Genomic DNA, 13,601 nt, shown 5'->3' with positions numbered 1-13,601 from the left:
GAACAAGAAAGAAATTATGATTATATATAGAATATATACGACTATATATATATATATATATATATATAAGTGGCTGATCTCAACAAATCCTACCAATGGCTTGAAAGGGCTGGGCTGAAGGACAGCACAGAGGCACTCATCCTGGCTGCACAGGAGCAGGCCCTGAGCACCAGAGCCATAGAGGCCCAGATCTACCACACCAGACAAGACCCAAGGTGTAGACTGTGCAAAGAGGCCCCAGAGACGGTCCAGCACATAACTGCAGGGTGTAAGATGCTGGCAGGCAAAGCATACATGGAACGCCATAACCAAGTGGCTGGCATAGTATACAGGAACATCTGCGCGGAGTATGGACTGGAAACCCCAAGGTCAAAGTGGGAAACACCTCCCAAGGTGGTAGAGAACAAGCGAGCCAAGATCCTGTGGGACTTCCAGATCCAGACTGACAGAATGGTAATGGCGAACCAACCAGACATTGTGGTGGTGGACAAAGAGCAGAGGAAAGCCGTAGTGGTGGATGTGGCAATACCAAGCGATGGCAACGTCAGGAAAAAGGAACATGAGAAACTAGAGAAATAACAAGGGCTCAGAGAAGAACTGGAGTAGGCTTGGAAGGTGAAGGCTACAGTGGTGCCTGTGGTGATCGGAGCACTGGGGGCTGTGACCCCCAAACTGGAGGAGTGGCTACAACAGATCCCTGGAAAAACATCCGAAATCTCAGTCCAGAAAAGTGCAGTCCTAGGAAGAGCAAGGATACTGCGCAGAACCCTCAAGCTCCCTGGCCTCTGGTAAAGGACCCGAGCTTGGAAAGTGGATGAGACCACCCGCGGAGGGTCAGGGAGGGTGTGTGTGTGTGTGTGTGTGTGTGTGTGTGTGTGTGTGTGTGTGTGTGTGTGTATATATATATATATATATATATATATATATATATAATATATACAAACAGGCAGACAGAGGGAGAGAGAGAACTGAACTTAAAGTTATTTATGTCTAAGCAAGTAGAAAATTACAGCTATTATGAATACAATGCCCTTTAGTCAAACATTCAGTCAACATCCACATGAATATTTTATTTGTTTTAATTATACTGTATTGTATGTATTACTGTATTGTAATGTTTAGCTCTAAATTTACTGGCATTTTTTGACAACTGACAAAGACCAAAAGCTTCCTCAGTCTGAGAGAAGTTCCATATTATGGAAAACAAAAGTGAGTAGGTGTGATGAACCCTCCCCCAAGAAGGACACCAGACTGAAAGAGTTGAGATGACTCAACTTCCACACAACTTCATCTGAGCCATGAAAACCAGATATATTTGTAAACTGCTTAAAAAGAAAATTCTTCATGGATCCATAACTTTAAAGGTTCCACTCAAATCAAGGCTCTGTTAACATAATGCTGTATGAAGGAATTTAGTTACTGTTCATACAGTAGGTCTCCCTCAGAGGTCCAACAGCCTAGTGGTTAAGGCACAGGAGCTCCCAGCTAGAGACTCCTGGTGTAAACTTGCCTCTGGTGTCTTTTGTTTACCACACGAATTCAAGTGACACAAAATACAGAGATCTGCATACATATGTGTTATGAGTTATGCCAGCTGATATTCTTTCAGTTCTGTGTCATTTCAGTCACCTTTTACTGCCAAATGTCACCGCAATCGGTTGATTGTGACTGCTCAATCATTTTCAAGTTAACTTACAGAGTTTTCTTAAAGCAGAAACATTACCAAAAGTGCAGGAACCTTCAGTCTGAGTAAAGTTAGGCACTATCCTCTATTTACAATAGGCTTCACTTCACACCTGTAAAGGACTGGCTCATCAGTTGAACAAAGAACTGTGAGAAGGTGTGAAGACCATGTCCCCCATGAAGGACATATAATGTAGAAGCTCCTTGAGAAACATTTCTGCTCTAAAAGAATGTAGTGACCCAACTTTCAGACAACTTGGTTTAGAAAATGGTCAAATGAACTGGACGTTTATAAAATCTGTAAAACTTGTTAAAAAAAAGGTGTTAAGTCTATGGCTTTAGGATCTAAAGGTTTTTTTATTTTAAACCACCAACTAACAAAAACAGTTTATTTAAAAACTGTGGGTGAGAAGTTGTGTGCTTTAACCACTAGGGTCTTATAAGTGATGGATGGATGAAGTAGTTCACAAATGTATTTGGTTACATCACATCAGGTAACAGCACTGCAGGACTTTGGTGCTTTGGGCAGAAGGGGGTGGTGTGAAACCAGTCTAACTAGTGCTGTGGATTGGTCGTTCTGTCTGAAAAGAGGCTCTCTATTGTTATGTTCATCTAAGCTTGATTAGAACATTGAAATGTTTTTTTTATTACTTTAAAACAGCTCCTGAAGCAGGCAGACTGACACACACTAAATTCAAGTGAATATTAATAATATATAGAATGAGAATTAAATAATTTCATTAGGTAATTTTGTGAAGTCCAACTCAACCTAATACAGCCAGTAACTGATAAACCTCCGAAAGGTAGTTTGGCAGCTGTGGCAGCGTGAGCTGCCGATGCTTATCTATGATTAAAAAAAAGTTAGTACAACATTAAATTCTGACATGAAGTCAACTTTTCAAGTTTTCTCAACTTTTCAGTTGACTGTTTAGACAGACTATTGTCTGTCTGTCTGTCTGCCCTAGCAAACAGTGTAGAACTGACATTATCAGATGTCCTATGTCCTGTTCTCAGAAATGTGCCTATACTTGCTGTTTGACCCTAACTCTACAGCTCAAGTACTAAAGCTCCACCTTTTGGTTTTACCCTGTAATTGCGTCTTTGGTGCTAAAATGGGGGTGGCCTTATTAACATTTTAACACCTTCCCCAGACAGACCAAGGAGGGGGCTGCTGACAGTCGGCTGATGAGGGTGTGATAAGTGTGTGATCAGCGTCAGAAAGGTGACTGACAGTCGACTGAAATCAGCGAAAACGAACAGCTTCATCTGTACCATTCTGTCTGTCTGTATCTGGAAGTCCCACAGGATCTTGGCTCGCTCGTTCTCTACCACCTTGGCAGGTGTTTCCCACTTTGACCTTGGGGTTTCCAGTTCATACTCCGCGCAGATGTTCCTGTATACTATGCCAGCCACTTGGTTATGGCGTTCCATGTATGCTTTCCCTGCCAGCATCTTACACCCTGCAGTTATGTGCTGGATCGTCTCAGGGGCCACTTTGCACAGTCTACACCTTGGGTCTTGTCTGGTGTGGTAGATTTGGGCCTCTATGGCTCTGGTGCTCAGGGCCTGCTCCTGTGCAGCCAGGATGAGTGCCTCTGTGCTGTCTTTCAGCCCAGCCCTTTCAAGCCATTGGTAGGATTTGTTGATATCAGCCACTTCAGTTATGTTCCGGTGGTACATCCCGTGCAAGGGCTTGTCCTCCCATGATGGTCCCTCTTCCAGCATCTCATCCTCTGTTCTCTACTGCCTGAGACATTCACTCAGCACGTCATCTGTCGGAGCCTTATCCTTGATGTACTTATGAATCTTGGATGTTTCATCCTGGATAGTGGCTCTCATGCTCACTAGTCCTTGGCCTCCTTCTTTGCGGCTAGCGTACAGTCTCAGGGTGCATAGTGAGGAGCTTTCGTGTATTAACATCTGTGCTTTGTATCCCTTCCTTTGGCAACCTTATTATTCCCGCAGGGTATCTGATCACTGGCAGGGCGTAGCTGTTTATTGCCCGGGATTTGTTCTTGCCATTGAGCTGGCTTCTTAGGACTTGCCCTACTCGTTTGAGGTATTTGGCTGTTGCTGCTTTCCTTGTTGCCTGTTCAAGGTTGCCATTCGCCTGTGGATTTGTAGTATATTTATGTACTATATTATATAGTATATATTATTATACAGGCAGTCAACAATCTGTTCTGGTCATGTTAAGGTGCAGTGACTGTACTATAACCCTTGTATTTTGGCAGAGCCGTTGTCTAAGGAATGTCTGGGATAGACTCCAGGAAACAGACATTTACTTTTGAGTAAACACTTATTGTTGGCCAGTGGTATCAGGCCAGAAGTTAGAACGAAACCAGATGTTTAGCTGACGTAGGATCAGGGTCTATAAGCTTGGGCCTCAGCCTCAGAGGGGCAGAGCCCCACAGACCGATGGATGACTTGCTGTCTGGGACGATGGGGTTCTCACTCCTGCAGGAGACCAGGCGACTTCTCACCGCTGCTCTGTCCTTATTTCCTTGCTGATAATATTATGTCACCACTTTTAATAAATTTGAGATGTATCTGTTTAAACGTTAATGTAGTGGTGGGTTGAGTTTGTCCATTTCAATCTGGCAGCTGTACATTTACTACATTACTATGACAAATGTCTATAGGTTGGTAAGGGAAACATTATGATTAATTAATAATAATAATAATCAGCTGAATTGATGATTACTTAATTATTTACGGAGTACCACCCTGTTACCAGGGATCAATATTAAATTTGCCAAATAGCCAAATCATAACTTAATATGGTGTGTTTGTCTGAAGGTATGTGTATGCGTGTTACCTGAGATGAAAGGGTGTGTGTATGTGGGTGTGCGTGTGAGAAAGAAAGGAGAGAGAGAAAGAGAAAGAAAGAAAGCGCGCCCCCGGTGTGGTGAGACGGCACAGCTGCACGGAAGCTGCGTGTGTCGGTGAGGTCTTTGAATGGAGCGCGTGTCAGGTGTGTGAAGCAATTTGAAATAGAACTAGATTCTTGTGGTCCTGTATTTAGGAATATAGTCACGTAATCACAGAAGTGCGCAGTGATTGAATCATGCGCTTGGTGTGAAACAGCCCAGCACAACAATAAAGTGACCTTAAAATAGCAAAATCACAGATTACAGCACTCCAATATACACCCCTTAGATTCACATAGAGCTATAGCAGCAGTATAGTTACATGATCGCGGAGATGCGCAGTGATCAGCGTTTAGCGTGATCAAAACAGGAAAACAAAACAAAACAGCACAACAATAAAGTGTTTACAGTGTGTAAGTAAGTGTTGTACTTTGCTCAGACTTAAAAGAGTGCCTCTGTCTAACTGCTCAAGCCTGGTGGTGAGGTCCGGCGTCCCGTGCATGCGTTGTGTGCGTGCCTGCACTATTGCGGTCCCATCCTTGTGCGCATGTGGTGATCACGTTGTGATCAGCTGATCCTCATCCCAGTAAGTAGTGCTACAGTCAGTGTGAGCTTGTCAAATTAAAGTGATTTAATCAAAAATAGTGGGCAAAGGTAGGACTGTTTAATATGATCTTAGTAATAAAATTCTTTGTGTTGAGTTGTCTGTAATCATAACGCAATTACCATGTCTATCTATTTTTTATCTGTTGTGTCCAGTGTAGTGTTCTATGCTGTGGTCCGCTGGGGCAGCAGCATGAATGTAGCAGACAGTAACAGACTGAACAAACTGATCAGGAGGGCTGGTTCTGTTTTGGGAGTGGAGCTGGACCCCCTACAAGCTGTAGCTGAGAGGAGGGTGCTGGTCAAACTCCTCTCCATCCTAGACAACACCTCCACCCCCACACAGTTTGCTGGCTGGACAGAGGAGCACCTTTAGCCAGAGGCTGATCAGTACTAGGTGCTCCACAAAATGCCAATGGAGATCCTTCCTACCGATGGAACATTAGTCTGTGCAATTCTTGCTCTCTCTGTAAGGGTGGGTCTTAATCTGTGCAATAATATATATAATGAAACTTTAGCTAGTAATTAGATGTAATTAGACACTAGTAATTAGACTTGATGTGAGTGTGTGTAGATGTGTTAGCATTCTTATTTATAATTTCCCTTTCTTCTTGTGCGTACCTCCATCTGCGACAGCGATCAGAGTGTACAAAATAATTTCCATCAGGGATTAATACAGTCTTTTGAATCTTGAATCTTACCTGAAGGCCATAACTATATATGCTTAGCCGACAAGATTAGCAGAAAAATATGACATCTTTAGTGTAACTTTCGTAAGTAACACAAAGAAACATATGGTAAAATGTTGCATGGTGACTTGTTGTCTCTACTCACTCCAGTCTTCCTGGGATTTCTTTGAACATTTGTAAGTTAGTAAAGATGGAGCGGTTCATTTTCGCTGATTTCAGTCAACCGTCAGTGCCCTTTCTGACGCTGATCACACACTTATCACACCCTCATGAGCCGACTGTCAGCAGCCCCCCTCCTTGGTCTGTCTGGGGAAGGTGTTAAAAATGTTATTAGGGCCACCCCCATTTTAGCACCAAAGAAGCAATTCTAGGGTAAAACCAAAAGGTGGACCTTTAGTATCTGACCTGTATAGTTAGGGTCAAATACCAAGTATAGACACAGTTCTGAGAACAGGACATAGATCTGATAATGTCAGTTCTACACTGTTTGCTAGGGCAGACAGACAAACCGACAGACAGACCGACAGACAATAGTCTGTTTGAACAGTCTACTAAAAATATGAGAAAACTTGAAAAGTTGTTTTCATGTCAGAGTTGAATGTTGTACTTACTTTTTTTAATCATAGCTCACGCTGCCACAGCTGCCAAACTACCTTCTGGAGGTTTATCAGTTACTGGCTGTATTAGGTTGAATTGGACTTTACTAATGTACCTAATGAAATTCTTAAATTTTCATTCTATTTATTTGGTCATATTCACTTGGATGTAGTGTGTGTCAGTCTGCCTGCTTCAGAAGCTGTTTTAAATAAAAAATGAGCATTTGAATCTTCTAATCAAGCTTAAATGAATTTCTAATCATGCTTAAATGAATTGTTTAAATTATATTAAACCACCAACTAACAGTTGGTGGTTTAATATAATTTTCTAAGAAACATTTAAATCCTGAACCATAAACTAAACGCTTTCTTTTTAACAAATTTTATTTATAGATTTTATAAACATCCAGTTCTTTTGACCATTTTCCAAACCAGGTTGTCTGAAAGTTGGGTACATTCTTTTAGAGCAGACATGTTTCTCAAGGAGCTTCTACATTATATGTCCTTCATGGGGGACGTGATCTTCACACCTTCTCACAGTCCTTTGTTCAACTGATGAGATGGCCCAGTGTCTGTCCATTCTTGATGCACTGATGCGCTTTGCCTTGTCTGATTCTTCTCGCCTTGTCAACAGAAAATGGGGTGCACAGATCTCTGTATTTTGTGTCACTTGAATTTGTGTGGTAAACAAAAGACACCAGAGGCAAGTTTACACCAGGAGTCTCTAGCTGGGAGCTTCTGTTTCTTAACCACTAGGCTGTTGGTCCTCTGAGAGTGACCTACTGTATGGACAGTAACTAAATTCCTTCATACAGCATTATGTTAACAGAGCCTTGATTTGAGTGGAACCTTTAAAGTTATGATCCATGAAGAATTTTCTTGTTAAGCAGTTTACAAGTATATCAGGTTTTCATGGCTCAGGTGAAGTTGTGTGGAAATTGAGTCATGTCAACTCTTTTAGTCTGGTGTCCTTCTTGGGGGAGGGTTCATCACACCTACTCACTCTTGTGTCTGTTGTTCACGTAACGAGCCAGTTCTTTGCAAGTGTGAAGTGAAGCCAAACTGGAGGATAATATTGACCTTCCCTCAGACTAAGGAAGCTTTTGGTCTTTGTCTGTTGTCATTTATTCCTGGCTGGTTGAAAAAAAATTGCCAGTAATTTTAGTGCTAATCATTACAATACAGTAATACATAGTATAATTAGAACAAATAAAATATCCATGTGGAACTTGACTGAATGTTTGAGGGCATTTTATTAAAAACTGCTGTCATTTTCTACTTAATTAATTAATAACTTAATTAAAACTTAATATATAATATATATATATATATATATATATAGATATATATATATATATATATATATATATATATATATATATATATATATATATATATATTATAAAACTTATATATACATATATATATACACACACACACACAAACCTCATGCACTTACAGTCTAACTGTGGGCCTGGAATACACATCACTGCTCCACCTGGTGCATGAATGTGCAATTGCAGGTCATTTCTTAAAAAAGGTTTAGGGGGTGTTAACAAGGCAGTTATGCATTAAGTACCTCACAGTGGGGGGTCGTGACTGGTGTAGGGGGGGCTTGGTGGAATGGTACCTAAGTCATGCCAATGTCATGACAAGATCAGCGTGAAATCCAGCAGGAGCGAGGCAGCAAAACAGAATTTGTACAGAATTGTACAGAATTTAGAGTTACATCAAATGAAAGCATATTGTCTACTGAATACAATGGCGATAGTTTGATGACTTATTCAGTGTGTCCAATTCAGAACCTGGTGGTCCAAAACGAAAGTTTTCCCTTTCTATTATTCCACATACCAGGTTTTATGTTTGTTATCTCCTATCGCCGGCCAGGAATCCTGAGAAAGGACATTTAGGGCGAGGGGGGGCACTGTCCGGGGGACACACCGTCAGCCAGCGGTTGTGCTCCTGGAGGTGTCACCCACCTTCAGTGCACTTTAGTTCCACACACTCACGTCCAAGCTGGGTTGCAGGGTTCTAGGGTACCTTTTTCTGCTGCCCTCTGCCTCCCCCGGGTTGGGGGGGTTGGTCGGGGCTCGGGAGGAGCTGCGGTCCCTGCCTGGGGCCACATGGACGGCAGACCGGAGACCTACCCTCCCCACGAATGTGATCAAGCGAATGGTGTTGGTGCGAGAATGTATCTGAAAGTGCATTGGTTCACGTATGATTGACTAGTTTGTTGTGAGAGAGTCGATGGTGTTTGTATGTGTTGATGTGATGATGTGTGTTGCACATGTGGGTAGGTGTATGCGTCTGTGTTTGTGTGAGTTGGTATGAGTGTGGTGCGGTTGAAGTGTGGGGGGTCCGGTTTTTCGCCCGGGGTACGATGATCGTCTGCCTGGGTGGTCTCTTTTCTGCTGACCCCACCAATTGCTGGCCTTGTGCTGCAGGCCGCGGTGGCGCCAGGGGATGAGGTCGGGCCGATGGGGTAGGCCCCGCTCCGCTTGTGTGGGGGTGGTGGACTGGGGGCGGGCCCCACTCTGCGCGCGGGGGCATCTTCTGGTGGGCTCCCTACAGACCGTGGGTCCTCGGGCTCTACTCTTTCAGGCCGACCCTCCCGCCGGGGGGAGTGTTTGCCCCTGGTTCTCATGGGGCGGACAGCGTTGACCCACGGTGGCCCACTCTGGCCTCGGGTGCTGTCTCTGTGGCTGCTGCAGCTCTGCCTGGGGGGCTCTGTGTGGGCGGCTTGGGTCGCAACACCTGCCCTCCTGGAACTGAAGGTGTGTGGGCTCCCTGGCTGCTGGGATTCCTTCCTCTGCTTGCTGGATGGGCGTAGTGGCCGAGCCCCTCACATCACCCTGGCTTCCACAAGTGGCATTGTTCATGCACCAACGTCTGCCTCACCCTTTGGGTGAATAATGTTAAGCTACAGCCTTACTAACCTTGTAGTGGGACACTTTTCAAATCCAACTGTAAGTATTACTGATACCTATCACTACCAATATCAATAATGTGTGAATATGGAATTTGTGGTGTTGTATGTCATGACTTTTATTAAGTAGTATGGGATATGTATAATAATGCACATATGTATGTATATTGTATGTATATGTTTGTATTAGTATGTGCACATACCTTAGCACTATTATTGGTATTAGTATTAATCTCCAAGGTAAACCACAGTACAAAAATTGTTTAGTTATGAATGTTTTAGCCTAAGGTACATCCCTGCTTCTTATTTATTTTTTTTTTTTTTTCTGCTCCGATTGTTTACACAGCACAACACAGCAACATCACACACATTTTGGATTAGCTAAATAAACCATTAAATAAACCATAAATCAGGAAGAGTATATATATTCTATATATACTCTTCTTGTTAAAGCAAAGCTGTCCATCACAATATGGCATTCAGCGTAATATATGCTGCTTGCTAAACTGCTGAACAGAAAAAAAAGGAATCCTGAGAAAGGAGTTTGGCAGGTGATATACGTGACAGTTCAGGTTTTAAGTTGATAATGAAGAGGGAGAAACCAATTGGATTTAAGGGAGATTAACACAGATTGCATTATATCCATAGTCTTTGATGTTGAAATTAGAATCCTGGCACCATATGATCGCCTGTTGTTTTTTTTTTTTAAATAACTTTATTAATTCCACAGGAAATGTAACTGCTGGAGCAAACACAGGTAGACAGCAAGAAATTGTGCAGGATTACCACACAACATAAGACATATTACAGCTCAAGCATGTAGTACTGTACTTGTGAAGAAAACATGTAGCATGTGAAAGAACATGTCATGTTTACTATTGATAACTGTGTCCAGAGAAAACAGGAAAAAGTGGCAGTATTATGTGTTGTGGCTGGAATCCTACAACACACAGAATGCATTGCGCTAAGACGAACCTCCTGACCTGCTGTGATTGGACCATAGCTGACTGCGGTGTCAGAGTCTCTGTGATGATACGCGACTGGCCGATATTGCCTAAGCCGATAGCCTTAAATAAATTATTAAATTAGTATTAGAGTTGTTGTAGAGTTGCAATGTTAGCAAAGTAGGCTAACGCTACTTCCGAGTACACCTGTGCCCAAAACACGACAAGCAGCTCGTAACTGTACTCAAACTGTACTCTCCATATGGTGTCAGCGCTGCACTCTGGCCCATACAAGTTTCCACGAATATCAGACTGTACTAATACACGGTAAAACTCGCTGTTTCATAAATAATCCAGAGCAGGTCCTCCGGGCATTGAATATCAGTGTTGTATGCGTATGTGAGGAAAAACAACGGCTGACAGAGCAGTTTCGCTCCAGGAAGCATTAGTTGTAGTCTGTAAGCACAGAAATTCGCCAGGGCAGTTGAGAATGACGGGTTTTACATCATCTTCAACTGTCCTGGCAACTTTATGCAGAGGAATAAATCATATTTTTTCTAGAAATTATGGAGGACGAATAAAGTGATGAAAATTGGAGCCTGTCAGACCGATTGTATAATCTAACAGCAGTAGGTATGAAGGATCTGCGGTACCGCTGTGGGTGGATCCCTCCGCTAAAGAAGGAGCTGCTCAGAGCTCCTACAGTCTGGTGCAGTGGTTGAGAGGATATGTCCATGATGGATGTCAGCTTTGCCAACATCCTTGTTTGTTTTTCCACTAAAGCTTAAACACAAGCTTGGGTTAAAATACAAACCCATCAGTGCCGGGGCATGTGAAAAAGCTTGCTTCCACAGGTCAGAGTGGGTTACTGATACACTGTGCATATGGCAACAACCAATTTTGAATCTTGACTCGTGTTTTGGTGCTAAATGTACCTATATTATGCATTCCACATTTTCCTCATCTATTGTATTGGGATAACTCTGTTGTGAACTGGTGCTATATAAATACAATTGAAATTTAAAACTGAGTAGTACTATACTTTAAGAACTTGAAGATTACATGTACTCTATTGTTGTGTTTTATGTATCCCGCACAATGTTTGAATCTAAAATTTTAAAAATATGTGTCCATCCGTGTTTGTGTGTAGGTCATAGTCCAAAGGTCTTTGTCCGCCAAGTCTTTGTCTCATGCCAAGGCAGGCAGTGTGTTTGGAGGCTACCTCAAACTTCTACCCATGTTTCTCATTGTGATGCCAGGCATGATCAGCCGAGCACTGTTTCCAGGTCAGTCTTTTTGCCTTTCTCTGTTACTATGTCAAGTACAAGCACAATTAATATGTAATTTTCTGGAGTAAATGCAGAATCATGCTTCCTCCTTCAATTAAACTAAGAAAACAAAAATAGTCAAAATAAAACGTAAAATCACACTAAAATTACTAATTGCCATAACATAACCAGTATCCAGTTTCCATTAAATCTGAATTCTAAAATGACAGGACCAATTTAAAAACACTTGATATTTCTTTGTGCCTCAAAAATTGTGGGGTAGTTTAACAATACGTCATGCCACAGAGTGCTTGTCTCTAATTGAAATAAGGTAAGATTACACCATCCCCGTGAATTTGTGTACCGGGGTCGTCCACCCCTTAATGCCACCATTATCATGTCGCAATTATAGAAACTATAAATATTATACAAACAAGGTGTGGCATTAGTTAGTGTTTTTTTGGCATACTGAGGGTGGATGAATTTTCAAGTACTGTTCTAAATTGTGTAAATTGTGTTCTAAATTCTATTGTCCTTCTGTACAAGTAAAATATGCTACATGTGGTTGGTGTGAGTGTAAGTTGATGAACACCACAGTTCTTTATAACCTAACAAATGCTGTATATCAGCAAACATGACAAGCAAATGAGGTGAGAGTGGCCAAAAGGCAGGGTAATGCCTGACAGTAATAATTGCTAATGCATTTTGTAAATAGTACGTATTTGTATCTTTGTTTGACTGTTCTAGGAAAACAGGGTGGAAGACCCAAACACCCAGCACTACAGTTCTCAGTTTAAGGGGATTTAATGAGAATCATTGGTCAAACAAGCAGAGGTCGGTAGACAGGTTAGCTTCAACGAAGGTAGCAGTACAGGCAGGGATTAGGAAAAAACAGTCAGTCATCAGGCTAGGTTAAATAACAAGGCATAGTCCAAAAGTAGAGCAAAGGGAGCAGGCAAGGCAAGGTCAAAAAACAAAATCCAGGACTAGTACATGACAGGACTTACTTGGCATGAATGCTGGCGAGTTAACGCTGATACTTACTGATCTAAAAATCTGGCAAGTGAGTCAGGTGAGTACTGGAGGTTAAATAGAGAGACTAACAACTAATAGACTGCAGTTGAAGATGTCACTTGAATAATGATGGATTAAACACGACTGGTGAAAAACATAACTAGATAAGTAAAACAAGAACTAAGGCAGACAGGAAACAAAACAGGAAATACCAAAATTAGACCAGAAACTAAACACAAAACATCATAACACTGGATCCATGACAAACTGTAAGAAATTTTGCTTAACATGATTTTTGTTACCTCTACAAAACAGAACTGCAATTTGTACATTGTTCTACTGAATAAATTAGCAATGTGAATGCATTTCTGATAAGCTGCAGTACCAATATCAAAATAGTCCACATTTTCTAAAGCAGGCAGCATTTCTTCTTTCAGTCGCGGGCATCTGCAGCGGGCAAACTTTGTACTGCATAGGCCCTAGGCCATATGCTCTCCCAAAGAAACCATTTGGTTTGGCTAATGAAGCTTGTATAGTCAAACATTTGACTGACAGAAGTCAAGTTGCAATCACTCAGAAGTTCTATATAATGTATAGATCATTTTATACGTGAGAGAAAAAAATAGAAGCAGAATAAGAGATCCAACTCTGCCTCTAAAATTCCAATACAGATGTCCAATGAATATAAACCTGAATTTTTATGCACTGGTTATCACTTATTGTAGTGTACGAAAAAGAAAATTTCCAAGCTCTTTTAAAATGGGCATGGCAGTTTGGATATCAGCCTAAGGTTTTTCTCAGTAAGTGTTTGACTACAACAACCTTGCATAGTAAAAAGCATGTTAGCAGAGACAGATTGATGTGATATAACGTAGATGTGCTGACTAAAGGTAAAAATTCTTTGAGTTGTCTAGTTAGGGCTGCATCTATGAGACACACTAAAAGTTTGGTTGAAATCATTATAGTTTTAACTTAGTGTCATTTGGGGGAGGGGGGCAGATGGCTTAC

General features: G+C 41.7%; 1 protein-coding gene across 1 annotated transcript in view; it reads left to right on the top strand.

Moving 5' to 3' along the window:
• The window catches only part of slc5a9 (solute carrier family 5 member 9), a 185,704-nt gene that overhangs the window by 141,455 nt on the left and 30,648 nt on the right, over positions 1-13,601 (top strand). The window contains exon 9 of the mRNA XM_029148717.3: positions 11,462-11,597. Coding sequence (XP_029004550.1) covers positions 11,462-11,597 — 136 coding nt within the window. The remainder of the gene's footprint in view (positions 1-11,461; positions 11,598-13,601) is intronic.

Source organism: Betta splendens, chromosome 4 (genome assembly GCF_900634795.4).
Source record: "Betta splendens chromosome 4, fBetSpl5.4, whole genome shotgun sequence".
NCBI classification, from domain to species: Eukaryota; Metazoa; Chordata; class Actinopteri; order Anabantiformes; family Osphronemidae; genus Betta; species Betta splendens.
This window is presented reverse-complemented; position numbering and strand designations above follow the sequence as displayed.